Source organism: Hoplias malabaricus, chromosome 9 (genome assembly GCF_029633855.1).
Source record: "Hoplias malabaricus isolate fHopMal1 chromosome 9, fHopMal1.hap1, whole genome shotgun sequence".
Taxonomy (NCBI): domain Eukaryota; kingdom Metazoa; phylum Chordata; class Actinopteri; order Characiformes; family Erythrinidae; genus Hoplias; species Hoplias malabaricus.
Window position 1 is genome coordinate 22,107,038 of NC_089808.1, and position 16,448 is coordinate 22,123,485.

Here is a 16,448-nt window from a genome sequence, read left to right on the forward strand (position 1 = left end):
TTTTCTGGATATGTCTCAAATCAACCTCTTGTTCTGAATGTCTTACATTCGAATTAGTGATTCTACCATTTTAGTGGTGTCTTTAAAAGGATATTACTTTAGTAACCTGTTCATATAATTTATTTTTATCCTACAAGATGTCTTAATATGTAAGGGGTGAAATATTAGCAGTATTTTGTTGCAAAGTCGCTAAATGCTTTTATGCATATATTATGTGTAAAATATTAATAAAAGCATATGTTTTATTTATTCATTCATTCATTATCTGTAACCGCTTATCCAGTTTAGGGTCGTGGTGGGTCCAGAGCCTACCTGGAATCATTGGGCGCAAAGCGGGAATACACCCTGGAGGGGGCGCCAGTCCTTCACAGGGCCACACACACACACACACACACACACACACACATTCACACTTACGGAAAAGTTCGAGTCGCCAATCCACCTACCGGTTTCCTCCCACAGTCCAAAAACACACGTTGGTAGGTGGATGTTTTATTCATTTATTTATTATTATTATTATTATTATGTAATGCTAAAATGACCACTTAGCAGTAGAGGTCGATGAACGTATTGACTGCTTCGTGGCTGTATCTGTCACGGCAGTGCATGGAGGACGAGGAGACGGACGTAAACGCAAGGAAGTTTTATTAAACACAGATAGAATCAAAATAAACACGGGTAGATACACGTAAACTAGACAAGACTAAACTATGAATTAACCAAAGACAGAAAGGAGACAGCCATGAACTGGGGTAGACCTGTGAGACACACAAAAAAAAAAAGGGAGTTACACACACAACACCAGACAAAGGAGCGCTGAAACAAAGGAACTATATAGGAACAAGGCAAACGAGGAACACCTGAAGACAATAATGAGACAGAGGCAGGACCAAGGTGGGGCTAGGGCGGAGACAGGAACAACAACAAAACAAAGCCATGTGCAGAGAAAACAGACATGACGAGACGAGGGCGTGACAGTATCTCAAAAGTGTTAGATCTAGCAAATTCATCTGTACACAGTAGTCCAAGATTTATATAAATGCATCAAGAGATAGAATTAGATAGAATTGTTTCGTTCAAGCATTGTTTTTCAGTTTTACTTGTTTATATTTTTTGTCTGACTGTGGAAAGACACTTTCTCTTCACTGCAAATTTTTAATGGTAATGGACCAATAGTTTTGGTCCAACAAGCTTGGAATTAAATGTTTTACAGTAAATCCTATTAGACGTTTAATGGGATGTTTTGTTGTGGACTCAAGGGTGTGACCATGCAAAATGGCTCCTAACCCCTCAGTCTCAGCATTAAGGGACTTTGTAGTTTCATTGGTTGATTTAAATAAGTGTGTTGTTGTATAGTTTAAAAGAAGTGGGTTTGTTGTGTTGTTTTGTGTACGAAACAACAGCGAATTGATGGTTAATCCACCTCATTCACTCCCACATTAACCAAACCTTATTTGTTATGTACACCTTTTGAAAAATTGATGATCTTTCCAGAAAATATATATTTACAGAACTACACTACCCATAATGCAGTGCTCCGTTCAGGTTGTTTACGGTGACGTCTTTGTGGCAGTGTTCGTGGGTGGCGCTCCATCTGCTAACGGCCAGAACACTTCCAGTGTTTCCAACAAAAAAGCGTGGATTTAACACAGTTTGTGACGAGAAATGGGTCAGTACCGGTAGCTCAGGTAAAGACAAACTCGGGCGGTTATTGTGTTTCGACAGGAGGTTGTCATAAGTGGGTTGTGCGTGCTTTAATTTTGGGTAACGTTAGCTAAATGAGTGTGGGGCGCAGCAGTTCAGTTCAGAGCTAATGCTACATTACCGGGCTGTGAGGAAAGTGTTGTGTGATACTTACTTTTTAGCGATAATTGTGTTCATGCATTCATTACTCATATTGCATATGATATATGGATATTAATAAGCGGTGTTAAATGAATGTTTCCATATTATTCAGCGTTTGTGGTCTGTAGATATGTTGAACTTTTAATAAATTAATAAATTAATATTAGGTTTTCAGTTCCACCTTAAATTCTAACTACTAATATGTTACCAGTTTTCTGAGAGGTTTGTGAGTATATACCCCAAATTTAACGTCAAATCCAAGTTATTTAATCATTAATATAGATATTTAACAAAAAGTTTAATTGTTAACTTATCTCAGTTTAATAAACATTGTTCAAGTTAATATATATTTACCAATGTTTTATACCTAGTTTGCAGTTTAGTTATGAATTCCCTTAATTTAATAAAGGTGCCCTCAATTTAATAATTATTTCCTCCAGTGTAACGATGGGTTCCTCAGTTTAACAGAGTTGGCTGAAACATGTTCATTCATAAAATAGCACTAATATTACTTTCTTGTTTCTACATTAATTGTCCATTTTGTCAGCTCCATTGACCATACAGGTTCGCCACTGCAATGAATGTTGGAACCTCTCACAAGAAATGACTAGTTTGGGTGGCGAGGTTAAAAAAAAAAAAAAAAAAAAAGTAGCCACAAATGTACAGTTAATGGGATATGAGTGGATCAGACACACCAGTTCTGCTAGAGGTTTTAATCACTACCCACTATATTAGACACAGCTACCTTGCTGGTCCACCTTGTAGTTGTAACCATCTATTGGTGCTAATCCTTCATTAGTGGAGTGGACACAGGACGCTGGAAGTTTTTGATTGGTGGACTAGTCATACTGACAACCATGACAATGCAGATCCACACAACCCTTAACCAGTATGAACTAGACCATTAGTATAGAAACAAGGAACATTTTAATTTATTTTAAATGTTTTTACTGATCAGTGTGTGTTTTTATATTCATTCATGGCAGAGAGCCAAATGCAGGACAGTATTAGGCGAAAGAAATTGTCCTGGAGCCAAGAGAACTTTGTTCATTGTTTATCTACTCCCCATCCCTGGAAAACATGTTCACATGGCAGCAGTGTTTTTACAGTTTGGACCCGTTTGGGTAACATTGTTGGTCCGCAGGCAGGGATCTTTTAGATGAATAACCGTATTTGTGGAAGTAGAAGGCCCACTAATATTTCTCTGCTTTTAATTTTAAGGAGATGACAGTTCTGGCGAAGACGGCAGACTATGAGGATATATAAGGGCCGTGTTGAGAATAACATCAGCATTTGTACCAGTAAGATGATCTGCTTTGATTGTAAATGTTGCCCTAGCACACACAGTATTCTCAGTATGAGCACCAATCAGTGAACGAGCTTCAATATTTGGTCCAGGAGACGCTTTAAATGTTCAGAAACGTTACTGAACATGTTTCTGCTCCATCTAAATTGTTCCTGCTTTTTATTCTGACATACTGAGGAGCCGGTCAGAATTAGAGTCCACTTGGCTCTAATGTGTAAGAAATCAATTTAGCGAACAACTGGGACAATAATTGTTCCATGTCCTGGAGTGAATGATGAAATCTTTCTGCATAAAAGCTTAATGGTACCCCTCCAGCCTCTCAAATCAAGCTTTTCTATCTTTTCGTGACGTGCTGCTCTGCTCCACTCAGCAACTGAGCCCTTCGCTTCCGGGTTGCCATGGTGACTGAGTCCGACTACCAGCCGGCTCTGGCACTCTGTCCAAACAGCCTGAAGCCCCTTGGTTCAAATTTTAGTCTTTGTTGATTAATTGTTTATGTGAGTGGTCTGTGTCTGACTCTGGATTTCATGTCCTTTTAGCTGCATCTCCGCAGTGAGCATGGTGACCTCAGTCTCATTTGCAGCTGCTCCAGAGATTCCCAGTTTATTTCAAGTATTTCAGTGGAGATTACACAAGCTGTATGTCCACAATGGGTGCTCCTTCATGTAGCATGATTCACAAAATATTAGGTAATATATTGTGGAGGTGGTGGGGGTTGGCTTGTCACGATGATGAAGATTTTGCCTGATGAAGAATTACAAAAAAAATTTGTCAATAACAGTGTTGTTGTCGGATAAAACAAGCAAAGAAAAACGACAAGTAAACTAAAGGCTAAATTGGCTGTTTAACCATTTTGCCTTCAGGATATATTGTGGCAGGCCTAAGGGGAAATGGGATACAATTTATTGATTATTATCCCCATCTACTGGTGTGAGGTCAAAACTTATACAATACATTATATAGGCAATCAAGAATACTGCGGGGAAACAAATAAATCATTAATTTACGTGATTAGATTTAAGGAACTCCCAAGCTAATAAGGTTTAGTTTCATTTTACATTTGTCCACTGTTGTCACACAGTGTTCAGTACACAGTCTCTTACAGGTTGTGGATCTAGGCTAAGCATGTGCTTGTCTAACTCTCCGTCTCTCTTTTCCAGTGCAGTGAACCAAATGGGTCATTGCTGCACCCAAACATTTTTCCTCCTGCTGCTCCAGGCGTTGCAGATTTTTGCTGAAGGTACATATTTGACATGCTTCTCCTCTGCATTTCATAGCTATGTATTGATTCCTGAACAATTGCTCTGTAGAGTATTTGCATATTTGTAACAAATTTAAATCAAATTAAGACATTATAGAAGCTTTCTAATCTGCAAACCCATAAGACTTGAGCTAGAGGAAATGGAAGCAGGAGAAAGGAAGAAAACGGGCTTGATCATCTATCAGGAAAAGACTTCGCTATGCTTATTTATGTCATTAATTTTTTAGCCCAGCTTCCAAAAGTGATTGCTTTGTTTCATCCATGTGTGTGTCTCTCCAGATGGGTCCATCGATTGTGTGTGTATGGGGAGCGACTGCGTGTCAAAGCAGTGTAAGGGAGACCAATGCTATACCTCAGTGACTGTGAGCAACAATGTGCCCTCGTTCAGACGCGGATGTCTGATCGGCCCAGAGAGCAGGCGCATGACCTGCTCGGCTGCCCCCTCGGCCAATCACATGGTGGAGTGCTGCTCTCAGTCCATGTGCAATGTCAATGCCTCGGTCGAGTCTCTCATTGAGCTTCTGTTCACGGGTAAGACTTATCACTTGGTTCTGACAAAAGCACGTGTTTAGTTGGGTTTTGTGGGATGTAGTTTGTGCAGTCGTCTCCAGATGATATTGGGCTGATGTCAGATGATAAATCCAAACCTGAAATCGTATTTACAATTTAAATGTTGTTACCTGTGTATTTCTTCCTGTGGGTTAGTAATACTTCTTGGGTTAGCTGGCTGTAGGAAATAACACAGGAATTCTTGGCCTGTAATTACAAATTCGGTAAATTATCTAAGGAGATGCGTCTAAAAAAAATAATAAAGTTTCAAATGCACCCATTGACTCCATTTACATTTGTTGTGAGCAGGTCCAGAAGAAAGGTCTATACCTAACATTGTGGAGACCCTGGTGTTCTTTCTGCTTGGGCTCATCGTGGTCCTGGCCTTGCTAGCCACTCTAGCTGTGTTGGTCTTCCGCAGAATTCACACAGGTCAGCTGGAAAGACTGCATGAGTTTGACCCAGAGCAAGGCACCATCGATGGACTCATCGCTCCTAACGTGGGAGAGAGCACCCTGGCGGTACGAGATTCTGCTGTACCTCTCTCTAGGGCATAGGAGGTTATGCAAACAAGTTTTAAATATTGTTCCTTTACAGTATTTATAGTGAAGCAGGCAAGTTTGCATCTTTTGTATTGCACTTGAATTACATTGTTTAACAACTCAGTTTGAGGTTTGCATGATGATATCAGTGGTTCCGATAATTGCAAATAATGGATGTTTATGCTCCTCTTTTACCTTTACCATTGTGCAAACGTTTAATTAATGAGTTTTTAAATCATCAGCTCTAAAAAATCATCTTTGATTTATAGTGTTTTTCACTACTCTAGAGTCGTAATGTTTTTCACTACTCTGCTCGACTCTGTACGGCTCTAATCACTTGATATTTGGCTGATTTTCCACTATAAACCACCTCCCCCCACCCCTTCAAAATTGTCATGACTTATGGTGGTTTTCCACTACAAGGTCCAATAGTGTAGGGAACTTGTGGTGGAAAAACGCCATAAGTCATGACTTGTAGATTGTAAACTGCCCTGCTCTATCTACGCTACTTCATGAATGAGTCCACAACAAATTATTTTTGTTACATTAAATAATTGTACTTTGACCTTTGGAAAAATGTATATTTTAAAAAAAGCTTAATCATATACCGTTTTTAAACAAGTAACACATTTTGATAAGCTGATAATCTCTTAATAGGAGAGTTGGTAATTTAGATTTTAATTGAATTATGTACTCCTCCTCCCACCATATAATGGCTTGATTATGTGTTGATTTGCAGGATCTCCTGGATCACTCTTGTACATCAGGCAGTGGGTCAGGACTGCCCTTCCTGGTGCAGAGGACTGTGGCTCGTCAGATCAGCCTGGTGGAGTGTGTTGGTTAGTGAGACTGACTGCTACACATGATGATACACATCTGAAATCTGAACCCCATACGCAGCTGCTAATATCAGCTCTCTGCTGTGGATTTGTCATTGTTTTTTTGTTTTTTTTTTTGTTTTTTTTTCTTCTTCCAGGGAAAGGGCGGTATGGGGAGGTCTGGAGAGGACAGTGGCAGGGAGAGAACGTAGCTGTGAAAATCTTCTCCTCCAGAGATGAGAAATCCTGGTTTCGGGAAACTGAGATCTACAACACTGTTCTGCTACGGCATGAAAACATATTAGGTGGGGCTTCCCTTCTATGCCTTCTTTTTCCTGTTTTACTGTGTCATATAATTCAGGTGAAACACTGTGTGAGAATTTCACAGAACTACCCTTTGCTAATAAATACAGATATAATATTGTGTTCCCTAGTTGTTACATTAGCTCTCTCGCTTTCAGTACACCTGTAAAGTTCTACTTTAAAATATTGTAGTTATCCACATCTAAGTTAATCCCACATCTTCTGAAGTAGAGTTTCTAGTACTTAAGTGTCTCACTCATTCTACACCAGGTGTAGTTCTGTTTAAATGTTTCAATTTTAGCCTTTAAGTGCTCCTTTTTAAAACACTGATACATAAATACTGATTTAAAGCCTCTTTCAATGTCTGGCCCTCAGGGTTTATGGCGTCGGACATGACATCTCGTAACTCCAGCACTCAGCTCTGGCTGATCACGCACTACCACGAGAATGGCTCGCTGTACGATTACCTACAGCGAGTGGCAGTGGACATGGCTGATGGTCTGCAGATGGCTGCCTCAGTGGCCAATGGCCTTGTGCACCTGCACACTGAGATTTTTGGGACGGAGGGTAAACCAGCCATCGCCCATCGGGACTTGAAAAGCAAGAACATCCTGGTGAAAAAGGATCTGCACTGCTGCATTGCTGACCTCGGTGAGTGCCCCTACACGCCTCATGCCTGTTTTAGGTTTTATTTTGTTTACTTTATATGTCTCCTTAGGAAGCATTTCCAAAAAAATGGGAGAATGTACACAACCCTCACTATACCCAGTGCCAAGGGTCAGCTAGTGGTGTATATAGCTACGAAGCTTTGGACATAGATTTTATACATCTGTAGTTTTAGTTAAACTGAGCTTTATTAACAGATAAATCCATTTCTCAAACCTCTTTCATCCTCTCCAGGCCTGGCGGTCACTCACTCTCAGGCAGACAATCAGCTGAACGTGGGGAATAATCCTAAAGTGGGCACCAAGCGCTACATGGCCCCTGAGGTGCTGGATGAGTCCATTCAGACAGACTGCTTTGATGCCTACAAGAGAGTGGACATCTGGGCCTTTGGCTTGGTGCTGTGGGAGATCGCCCGTCGCACTTACAGTAATGGTCAGCTCCAAAATCAACAATCATTTGAATGGATGTTCATTGACAATTGTGGGTGTTAAGGAGTGTTGCAGGTTAGAGAGTAATTGCTGTCCATCCATTGTAGGGATCGTGGAGGACTACAGGCCTCCATTCTATGACTTGGTGCCTAATGACCCCAGCTTCGAGGACATGCGCAAAGTGGTGTGTGTGGAGCAGCAGAGACCATTTATCCCAAATCGCTGGTTCTCAGACCCTGTATGTATCACTCACACTGTGGTGGCTACTTGATTTTGGGTACAGCAGTTTCTACAGCTTGGTGTAGTTATATTACAGATTACAGATATACAGATATTCAACCATAATTTCTGAATTTAACACTCATTTAGGACACAAGCCTTCAGTTACACAAACAGATAAAATGTAATAGGTTGCTCTGGAGCAGCTGCACATGAGCCCTAGGTCATGCTGAATGTTAAACATTGGCTAGAGAGGTATAAAGCCAGGCTATATGGTATAGACACACTTACAGCTGTATCCTATTACATTGTTTACAAATGAAACTCAATGGAGCAGCATTTGGTAACTGTTATTAGCAGAAATAGATATGTTTCTGTATATGCCTTAATGGGTTAACACTGGTTACAATGTTATAAAGCCTGTTTGTGCCTTCTTACTCAGACCCTGTCAGCCTTGGTGAAGCTGATGAAGGAGTGCTGGTACCAGAACCCATCAGCTCGCCTCACAGCCCTGCGCATCAAAAAGACTCTGGACAAAATCCACAGCTCCTTGGAGAAGGGCAAGCCAGACAGCTGAGCCCTAAGCTTGTCCTATTTGTTTAATCACTGAGCGCTACAGCTGTTCCTGGATCTGCTACTCATGGTCTTCAGTACAATATAACATTACCTGTGAGTCATTTTCTGTTCTGTGAATCCCAGCGGTTTCATTTCCACTCCGTTCTTCTTTTTATACTGTGACTGTAGCTGACACCCGGGCCATATTTTTCACATCCATGGAATAAAAGCAAAGTTCATTTTTGTGACCTGTATTTGACAAAAATATCAACGTTTGCAGCGTTGTCCTTTGGATGTCCTTCAGATGCCATATAATTATTTCCCAGAAAGGAGAAATACAAACAGTAAAATGTGAGGCTTCAGAACCTCATATTCTTTAAACTACCTGGACTTTAGGAAGTTGATCCTGGAGTTTATTCACAACACTGGAGAGAGTTTAAGACACATCCCCTGATGTCTTTCAGACTCTACACTACTGCAAGTTTTGGAAAGAACCTGAGCCTTTCTTCTTGAAACCAACCCCTTTCAACAGGTTTTCCATCATCCTTTCATTGGCCCGGTGGATTTCCAAACTGTGGTCAGTTCACCTGGTTCTGTGCTTAGTGCCCCACTGTAGTTTTGCCTCTGTCTGCTTTGCTCCATCCTGGCACTAAAAGCATGCTTCTTATCTTCATCCTTCTCTTCTTTCTCCTTCATGCCCCTGCAGTCAACACTAAAACTAAAGTGACAATCATCTGCTGCTCAATAACTATGCTGCGTTTTTATGGGTGTTTTTTGTCATAATGTTTTGAGTCATATCAAGTAAATACTTTGTAGGTCCTTTTCTGTCACTCTCTTTAGCATTATCCTGAATATTCACCCTCATGAGTCTTGTAATTACTTTGTGTACCCCTCAGTTCAGTGCTTTATTTGAGGTTGAATTGCATTTTAATCAGAGCAAGGGCAGTTGAAACACAAGTTGGTTAGCATCAGCTTTATAGAAGTCAAATGTCAGGATTTTAAGCTTGGTAGATTGCTTGTTTGAGAAGCTTTGGGCAGGGTTCAACATTAACCTTTTTCCTTACCTTGCAGACAGTACACAAGATAAGCACAGTTTGCCCTCTATCTGCAGACAGGAAAACATAAATGGGGAATAAACATCCAGAAGCTTGGATTTGCATCTGGACTTTAGTACTGAAATACAATAAGCACAACAGCTCCAGTGTGGGCATGGTCTACATCAATTCACAAAAGCAGTGTTTTCCACCAGGGATATTTTCTATTTACTAAATTCTCCCTCTTTACAGGCAAGGTTATAATATTATAATCCCACTTTCATCCTCAATATCTTTTTCAGTTTCATCCTCTGTTTATATTCCTCCCAGCTGCAGAATTTCACAAACCTGGAAGAATAAAAGCTAGGAAATTTGTCCTCTGAGACACACAAAGCCAGCCGTTACTTCTTTTCAGACTGCCATTGATATACCATTATGTCTCAACACACCTGAAGGAGAACACTAATTTCTGAACTCTGTTAATGTGGAACCCTGCTTTGGCATTCTTACTGTGGGCACAGCTTCCATAGCACTCACGCAGCCTACCTCCAGTAGGACACTCGTATTTATAATGAAAGAGGACAAAGATGTAGGAATACCGCTAGACACTGCAATGTGAACTGTGACTGTAATAGAATGTAATATATTGTATTTAAAGATAGGAGAACTAAAAAAAAGTGTAGCTTAGATCAGGCATCAATAAGGCTTTCTTACTTTATTTTTTTTTTTTTTTGTTTGTTTGTTTGTTTTTTTTTTTTTTTACTTTTCTCTTCTAGCAAGTTGTTTTGTACAAGAAGGGAACTTCCATCCAATTTTTGACATTTCTGCATAATTCAGTCATAGGGCTGTAAATCTCAGCATTTCTGAATGGGACACTTAACATCAAACCACTCTGAATGCCATTTAAATATGTAGAAATGTTTACAAAACTGGTGGAATTACCCTTTAAGGTGTTCATCAAGTGTATTCGGGGGTGAAGGCATGAAACTGGAAATCATACATGTGCTTGTCTGACCACCTCTACAGTGTTAAACGGGGTTGAAAACTTTTTTGTTCAAAAATTACTTGTTACGCATTTTTGAAGGCAGGAAAGAAAACAAAATTTAGAAAACATTTAGTTGTTGTTGCTTTCCCCAGCAGTTTTTTTTCTTTGCTGCATGTTTACATTAAGGTGTTTTTGTTTTAAAGAATTTCTGCACATCTTTACATGCCAGGGGAAAAAAAAAATTCCCTTAATTTTTAACCAAAATAATTCTTTATTGCCTACGTAGATTGAAATAAATTTATAGGTAAGGAACCTTAAATGAAAGCCAGCATATTTATATGATGCATTACAATAAAAATGTCATGCTGGTTTAATAAAACGCCTTCAGTAACCGCCCAGTATGACTGGTTTATGATGGTAATTTGTGGACATCATTAACCCCAGGATCTGAAATGTATCATCGTGGCAGTGCTACATTAGGAATAATGTGCTATTTCAATATCAACTCAATCCACCATAAAGATACAGTTTCATAATTCTTGGTTTTCCAAGATTTCCACTAGATTTCTTCCTTACAAAGCACCTCTCTGGCAGCAGTACTTTTCGTCTCCTTAATTCCCTCAAGCAGAATAACTTGTCCATCCAATTCTACTGGAAACAACTCTTCCACAACCAATGCAACCTAAATGTTTGCAACCAGCAATGATATTAACAGTCGTCACCATTGCTGAAATGATTTGAGCATGATTACATTTTTCTATAAAGTTAGAAGTAGAATCCGTTGACTTTATTTGACTTAAATAACCTAGCATATGCTCCTTGGAGTGTGTTCCACACATGGAGGTATCCATGTTAGAAATAATTTAGTACAGAATCCCCCAAGCCACTAGATGTCACTGGAGAAAATCAGTTTGCTCCATTATTGTGATAATCATGCTTCCCAAAACCAAACAGACTGTAAAAGCCCTTTCTCTGTTTTAGTGGATATTGTCCGGCAGCGTTTTGTAGGGGTTGAGAATCCCTTTGGGGTCCAGCATGGCCTTGATGTTGCCCATGAGACTCACTGCTTCAGGGCTCTTGCTGTAGTAGATGTAGTTCCTCTTCTTCAGGCCCAAGCCATGTTCAGCGCTGATGCTCCCCTGATATCGGGACGTCCACTCGTACACATATGGCTCAATAGCCGCCAGCAGTGCCGGGTCTTTGGAGAGAGAAATGATGTTCAAGTGAAGGTTGCCGTCTCCTGAGAAAAACCAAAGAAGACAGGGTTTGGGAATTAAAAACAAACAAAAGGTCCCGCCAGTGCTAATAATTCTACAGAGTAATTCACAGCTATAAATTTGTCATTCCCTCGTACCAACATGTCCGTAGCCAACCACATTTTTGGCCCTGTTCCCCAGGAGGTGCCTCATGTCAGTGACCAGGTCATAGATCTTCTCTACAGGCAGAGAGATGTCGTATTTATACGTGTACCCATCATGCGTCAGAGCCTCTGTGACCCTCTCCCTCATCGACCAAAGAGCCTGTAAAACCAAAAGACGATTACTCTGAATGATCACTGGATTAGGAACACCAACCTTGTGTTTATACTCATTGTACATTGAATCAGCTCCGCTGACCACAGTGTAGGTATTATTTGGGCAGTGGAATGTGCTGCAGTGACACTGACATGGTGATGTTGTTTTAGTGTGTGCTGTGCTAAGTGCACGAGTGGATCAGACACAGCAGTGCTGCTAGAGTTTAAAGGCTACTAAAGCCTTTAGTGTCACTGTTGGACTGAGAATAGTTCACCGACCAAAAACATCAAGCCGACAGCATCCTGTGTCACTGATGAAGGAAGATGACAAACACAAACTGTGCAATGACAGATGACTTTACTGTCTCTGACTTTACATCTACAAGGTGGACCAACAAAGTAGGAGTGTCTAACAGAGTGGACAGTGAGTGTAGACACAAGGTAATCCAGTGATCGTTTAGTGTAGTACAATATAGTAAAAAATAAATATTATAATATTACAATATCAAATATGTTACAGTAGGTTTTAGTATTAAATATATAGTTTTATATAATTACTATAAAACCGAAGAGCTACTTTAAAACATTTTTGACCTGAGGGTTAGAAACTGTACCTTTATTTTAGATTCTTCTGTTGCCACTGTACCATCAGAGACCAATGCTGAGGTCATGACTTTGTCTAAAAATCGGTGCAATTTCTCCTCGTCGTGGGCAGCGTTAGATCCAGCTGTCTCGATCACGACATAGAACGGACTCTCTGAAAAACATCAGACAAATCTCATGTTCTCATTGGTCTCTAGGTAGGTACAGCTATGCTGAGCTCTCCCACTTATTAGGCCTTCAGGAGCTGGACAGGCGACCTAGCCTCTGTCCCAATTCTTACACAAAGCCCTAAGGCCCTCTTTAAGTGCACATTTCCGTGGTGTCAACAGGGATGGAAGCTTTTAAGGTGCCAGAAGCCAGTGCAGCTCCTTTGTGTCTTTACTGAAGGAGTGACTGTAAATTTGCTGTGGCCAAAGGAAAACTTTAGCAGAGTACTGGTCAGTAGATGAATGATGGGAAGAAGTAGAATCAAAATAAATGTGCTGTACACATTATTCCTGTACCTCTGATAGGGTTGCTCAGTTTGAGATGTTTCTCCAGGAGGCTCATGCAGGAGGCGTCCAGGAACTCGAAAGCAGAGAGGATTTCTCCCAACAGCCCTCGGCAGGTCTGAAATGTCGCCAGAAGGTCCTGGAAGCTGGCGCAGCCTAAAGGAACCAAGAGGTACTGAGATGTGTATTGCTTTCCTAAATATATATTTTAGGATTCTTAGTGTGTACTGATTCCTATCAATGACAGGTAAGAGCACCTAAGAAGGCCACGTTGACCGATGCGGGTTTCCGAGGGCACAGGATGGACACGGCAGTGATGACCCCAAGCGTTCCTTCAGACCCAATGAATAGCTGTTTCAGGTCATAACCAGTGTTGTCTTTCCGCAGTGTAGCCAGACAGTTCAGTATCCTGCCATCAGCCAGAACCTAGAGATAGGACACAGCAGAGAGAGACCTTCAGACTGGTCAGACAGTCCGGGGGGGCTGGGGTGGGGTTTGAGTTTGATGAGTGCGTATATAACTTTAAAAATGGCAAATGTACACAACGCCTAGTCTATTTCCAATTTTGGAACATTGGTGTCAGAATTTGGTGGAATTTAGTATAAATAAATTAGAAAGCTCACACACCACTTCCAGGCCCAACACTGTCCCTCGGAGGGAGCCGTAGCGCAGCAGCCGCAGGCCCCCAGCATTGGTGGACACGTTCCCCCCGATGTGGCAGCTACCCTTTGCCCCGAGGTCCAGTGGCATGATGTAGTCACACTCTTCCAGATACTGAGCGAGGTTCTCCAGTACACAGCCAGCCTGGCACGTGAGGATACCTGTCCAGGTGAGGTAGCGTAATCAGATACCTTTGAATTTCTATGTGATGCTGTCCAAAAAGACTGCAACCAATGCATCTTTTGTCTCATCCAACACACATTGGGATTGTGTGTGCGCTCGCCATGATCAGATTTTTGTAATTAGATGTTAAAAGGGACATATTCTCCCCCTTTTTCCCCAAATGAACACAGTTCTGGGTCTTAATGAAACATGTGTGACCTGCTTTGGTCAAAACACAAGGATCACCACAGCAGGGTTCTCCTTCGTCTAAACAGCCCTGTTTACAATGGCAGCTTTCAGCACCTGTTCCTTTAAATGATAATGAGCCACTCGCTTTTCACCCTGACCCAAAGTCTCTGCACTCTACATAGTTAGCAACACAAAATCAGAATGGCTCGTTTTGTTCCATGTTTCTGACTTAGGCAAATCAGTGTGTTTTGGAGGGCTCCAGATTCTGTCATTAACGTACACAAGCTGAAATCAACAGATGTGTGTCTTAGTCTAACAACGGTATCACACAATTTTTTTTTCACACACACTGACGTACCTGAGATGCTGTCAAAAGAAAGAACCTGGTTCATGAGTGATGTAGAGAGGATGATCTCATCAAACACAGGAACGCTGCCTCCCACCAGCCCAGTGTTCCCTCCCTGAGGACTGACGGCCAGGTTTCGCTCATTACAATATCTAGAACAAATACAATTACACATGGATCAGATGTGGAACATCCAGTATCTGGCCAACACAGCAAGGACAAGTGAAGTATTACCTGAGTATCTGAGAGACCTCCTCTGTCGTCTTGGGTCTTAGCAGAAGTTCGCTATTACCTGAACACAGAAAGATTCTAAAATGAGCTCGTATATGAAATGGTGATGATGAAAATGGCAACCGGGTATAAAGTCCACCAGCAAAAACCAGTGGTGTTTGGGGTCCAGAACTAACCCAACATAATTATCTGGCCTAATTAATGTTAATGTGGCTGAATGCCATCAAATCCTCACAGCAATGTTCCAGGCATCTCGTGTAAAGCACTGTTTCTGCATTTGGTTTAACCTAACATAATCTACTCACACCTACCTTTCACTGATTTGAGCCAGTCCACATTGCTGGACTCCAGCAGGTCTGGGTCAGTGATGGCTCGGTCCGACAGCAGCTGCCTGAAGAATTTCAGGTCACCTGTGGTCACCCGAGAGAAAGGCCGACGAGTCGGGGCGGCTTTCACAGCCCCAGATCCTCCTCCGTGGACAAGCCTCTGCTGGAGACATCCCACTGACCGCTGTGGTGAACATCTCTCCGGGCTCTGTGAGGGCACCGGCCACAGAGTTGTGGAGAACTGCAGAAACCTGGAGGCAGACTTGAGTCGGGTCACTCTCTCAAACACAGCCATCACTGCGGAGATGAAGGTGAAGAAAGCATTGATCTGATGTGGCTCATGTTGGATGATTAGTTCTGGATCACAAACACCAACAAGAAGTAATTTAACTGTACTTCATAATTCCAGTTGCATTGCTCCACAGCCTAATGTTGGGGAAATAATGCACCTCTAGGCGACACTTGACATTGAGGATTTTGACCAGTGATTATTCGTAGCTACTTCACAGCGCCTCATTTCAGTCTATAGCTGTGTTTGCAAAATGTGATCCTTAAAATATCGAACTCCACTCATTTAAGGGGTGTGTAAAATTGTTTGGCCGCATATTTTAGCATAAATATATCCAACAGAACAACACAAATGATACACACTTGGTATAATCCATGACGGGTTTAGGCTACAGTTACCTCCCAAATACAACAGAGAACACTATTAAATAATGAAGTAACTTGCTGTTTAAATCCGATTCTTCATTATTTTGTAGGCGCTGCGAATTACACGCTGTGACTGTTTTAAAACATTCACAACACAAACATGCACTGCAGCTCCAGCTTTAACAACAAACCCGGGCTGCGCTCCAATTCGCGTAATGGTGCACTACTGAAGTACAGGATTACCACTGTTTTAATTACTTTCCTTCAGCCTCTCTGTAGTTCAGCTATCTTGGTTGAAATACCTATAAGACAGCGAAGCAAGTATTAACCGCTGTGATTATGTATGTCTACGTAAAAGTGAAGCTTAGCTAGTCAAAATAAACAAGACTCAAGCTTTGCTTTAATCGTTCACCAAGGGTGCGTGCCAATTGGCGTATTAGTAAACTAGCTCTAGTGCACTACTAACAGACGATTACCAGTGTTTAAATTATATCCTTGTTTTCCGGTTTCTTTGAATTATATTAGTTGCTGTAACAGACACACAAATGAAATTGTTTAAATGATATGGCTAGTGTAGTCACATAAATGCTATATGTACACTAGCCCACTTCGAAGTGTACAACGCAAATCGGAACGCATTGTTGCGCTCTTCTTCTCTAATACATTGACCTCAACGACGCCGCCTACCGTTATGGAGCGTGTCTAAAGAGCTTAGGTTCCTGTGGGTTCAATTACATACTTTCATCGTTTAAATCCTTTATA

At 41.2% G+C, this 16,448-nt stretch overlaps 2 protein-coding genes across 5 annotated transcripts; one reads left to right on the plus strand and one right to left on the minus strand.

Annotated features, from left to right (window-relative positions):
• Positions 1-1,554: 1,554 nt before the first annotated feature.
• acvr1l (activin A receptor, type 1 like) lies at positions 1,555-10,541 on the plus strand. Its single transcript, XM_066680384.1, has 11 exons — positions 1,555-1,688; positions 3,067-3,146; positions 4,312-4,391; positions 4,692-4,943; positions 5,271-5,482; positions 6,243-6,342; positions 6,480-6,626; positions 7,000-7,275; positions 7,525-7,722; positions 7,826-7,956; positions 8,380-10,541. The coding sequence occupies exons 3-11, from the start codon at positions 4,325-4,327 to the stop codon at positions 8,512-8,514; spliced, it is 1,518 nt and encodes a 505-aa protein (XP_066536481.1). The 5' UTR covers positions 1,555-1,688; positions 3,067-3,146; positions 4,312-4,324; the 3' UTR covers positions 8,515-10,541.
• Positions 10,542-10,900: 359 nt separating this feature from the next.
• d2hgdh (D-2-hydroxyglutarate dehydrogenase) lies at positions 10,901-15,880 on the minus strand. Of its 4 annotated transcripts, none has more exons than XM_066680380.1 (10): positions 15,766-15,880; positions 15,018-15,329; positions 14,710-14,767; positions 14,488-14,627; positions 13,746-13,939; positions 13,376-13,544; positions 13,131-13,274; positions 12,639-12,781; positions 11,866-12,031; positions 10,901-11,751 (listed from the first exon to the last, which is right to left on the minus strand). In XM_066680380.1, coding segments are annotated over exons 1-10 (1,590 nt in total). In that variant the 5' UTR covers positions 15,767-15,880; the 3' UTR covers positions 10,901-11,488. The 4 variants fall into 4 exon arrangements, with proteins under 4 accessions (XP_066536477.1, XP_066536480.1, XP_066536476.1 ...); XM_066680383.1 differs by having other exon boundaries at positions 15,720-15,877; XM_066680379.1 differs by having other exon boundaries at positions 15,684-15,877.
• Positions 15,881-16,448: the final 568 nt, after the last annotated feature.

Coding starts and splice junctions, on each gene's coding strand:
- acvr1l (XM_066680384.1), top strand. CDS start 4,325: ATGGGTCATTGCTGCACCCAAACATTTTTCCTCCTGCTGCTCCAGGCG. Junction 4,944..5,270: donor CATTGAGCTTCTGTTCACGG/GTAAGACTTATC, acceptor TGTTGTGAGCAG/GTCCAGAAGAAAGGTCTATA. Junction 7,723..7,825: donor CCGTCGCACTTACAGTAATG/GTCAGCTCCAAA, acceptor CATCCATTGTAG/GGATCGTGGAGGACTACAGG.
- d2hgdh (XM_066680380.1), bottom strand. Junction 13,545..13,745: donor CAGTGTTGGGCCTGGAAGTG/GTGTGTGAGCTT, acceptor TCCTATCTCTAG/GTTCTGGCTGATGGCAGGAT. Junction 11,752..11,865: donor GGTTGGCTACGGACATGTTG/GTACGAGGGAAT, acceptor GGTTTTTCTCAG/GAGACGGCAACCTTCACTTG.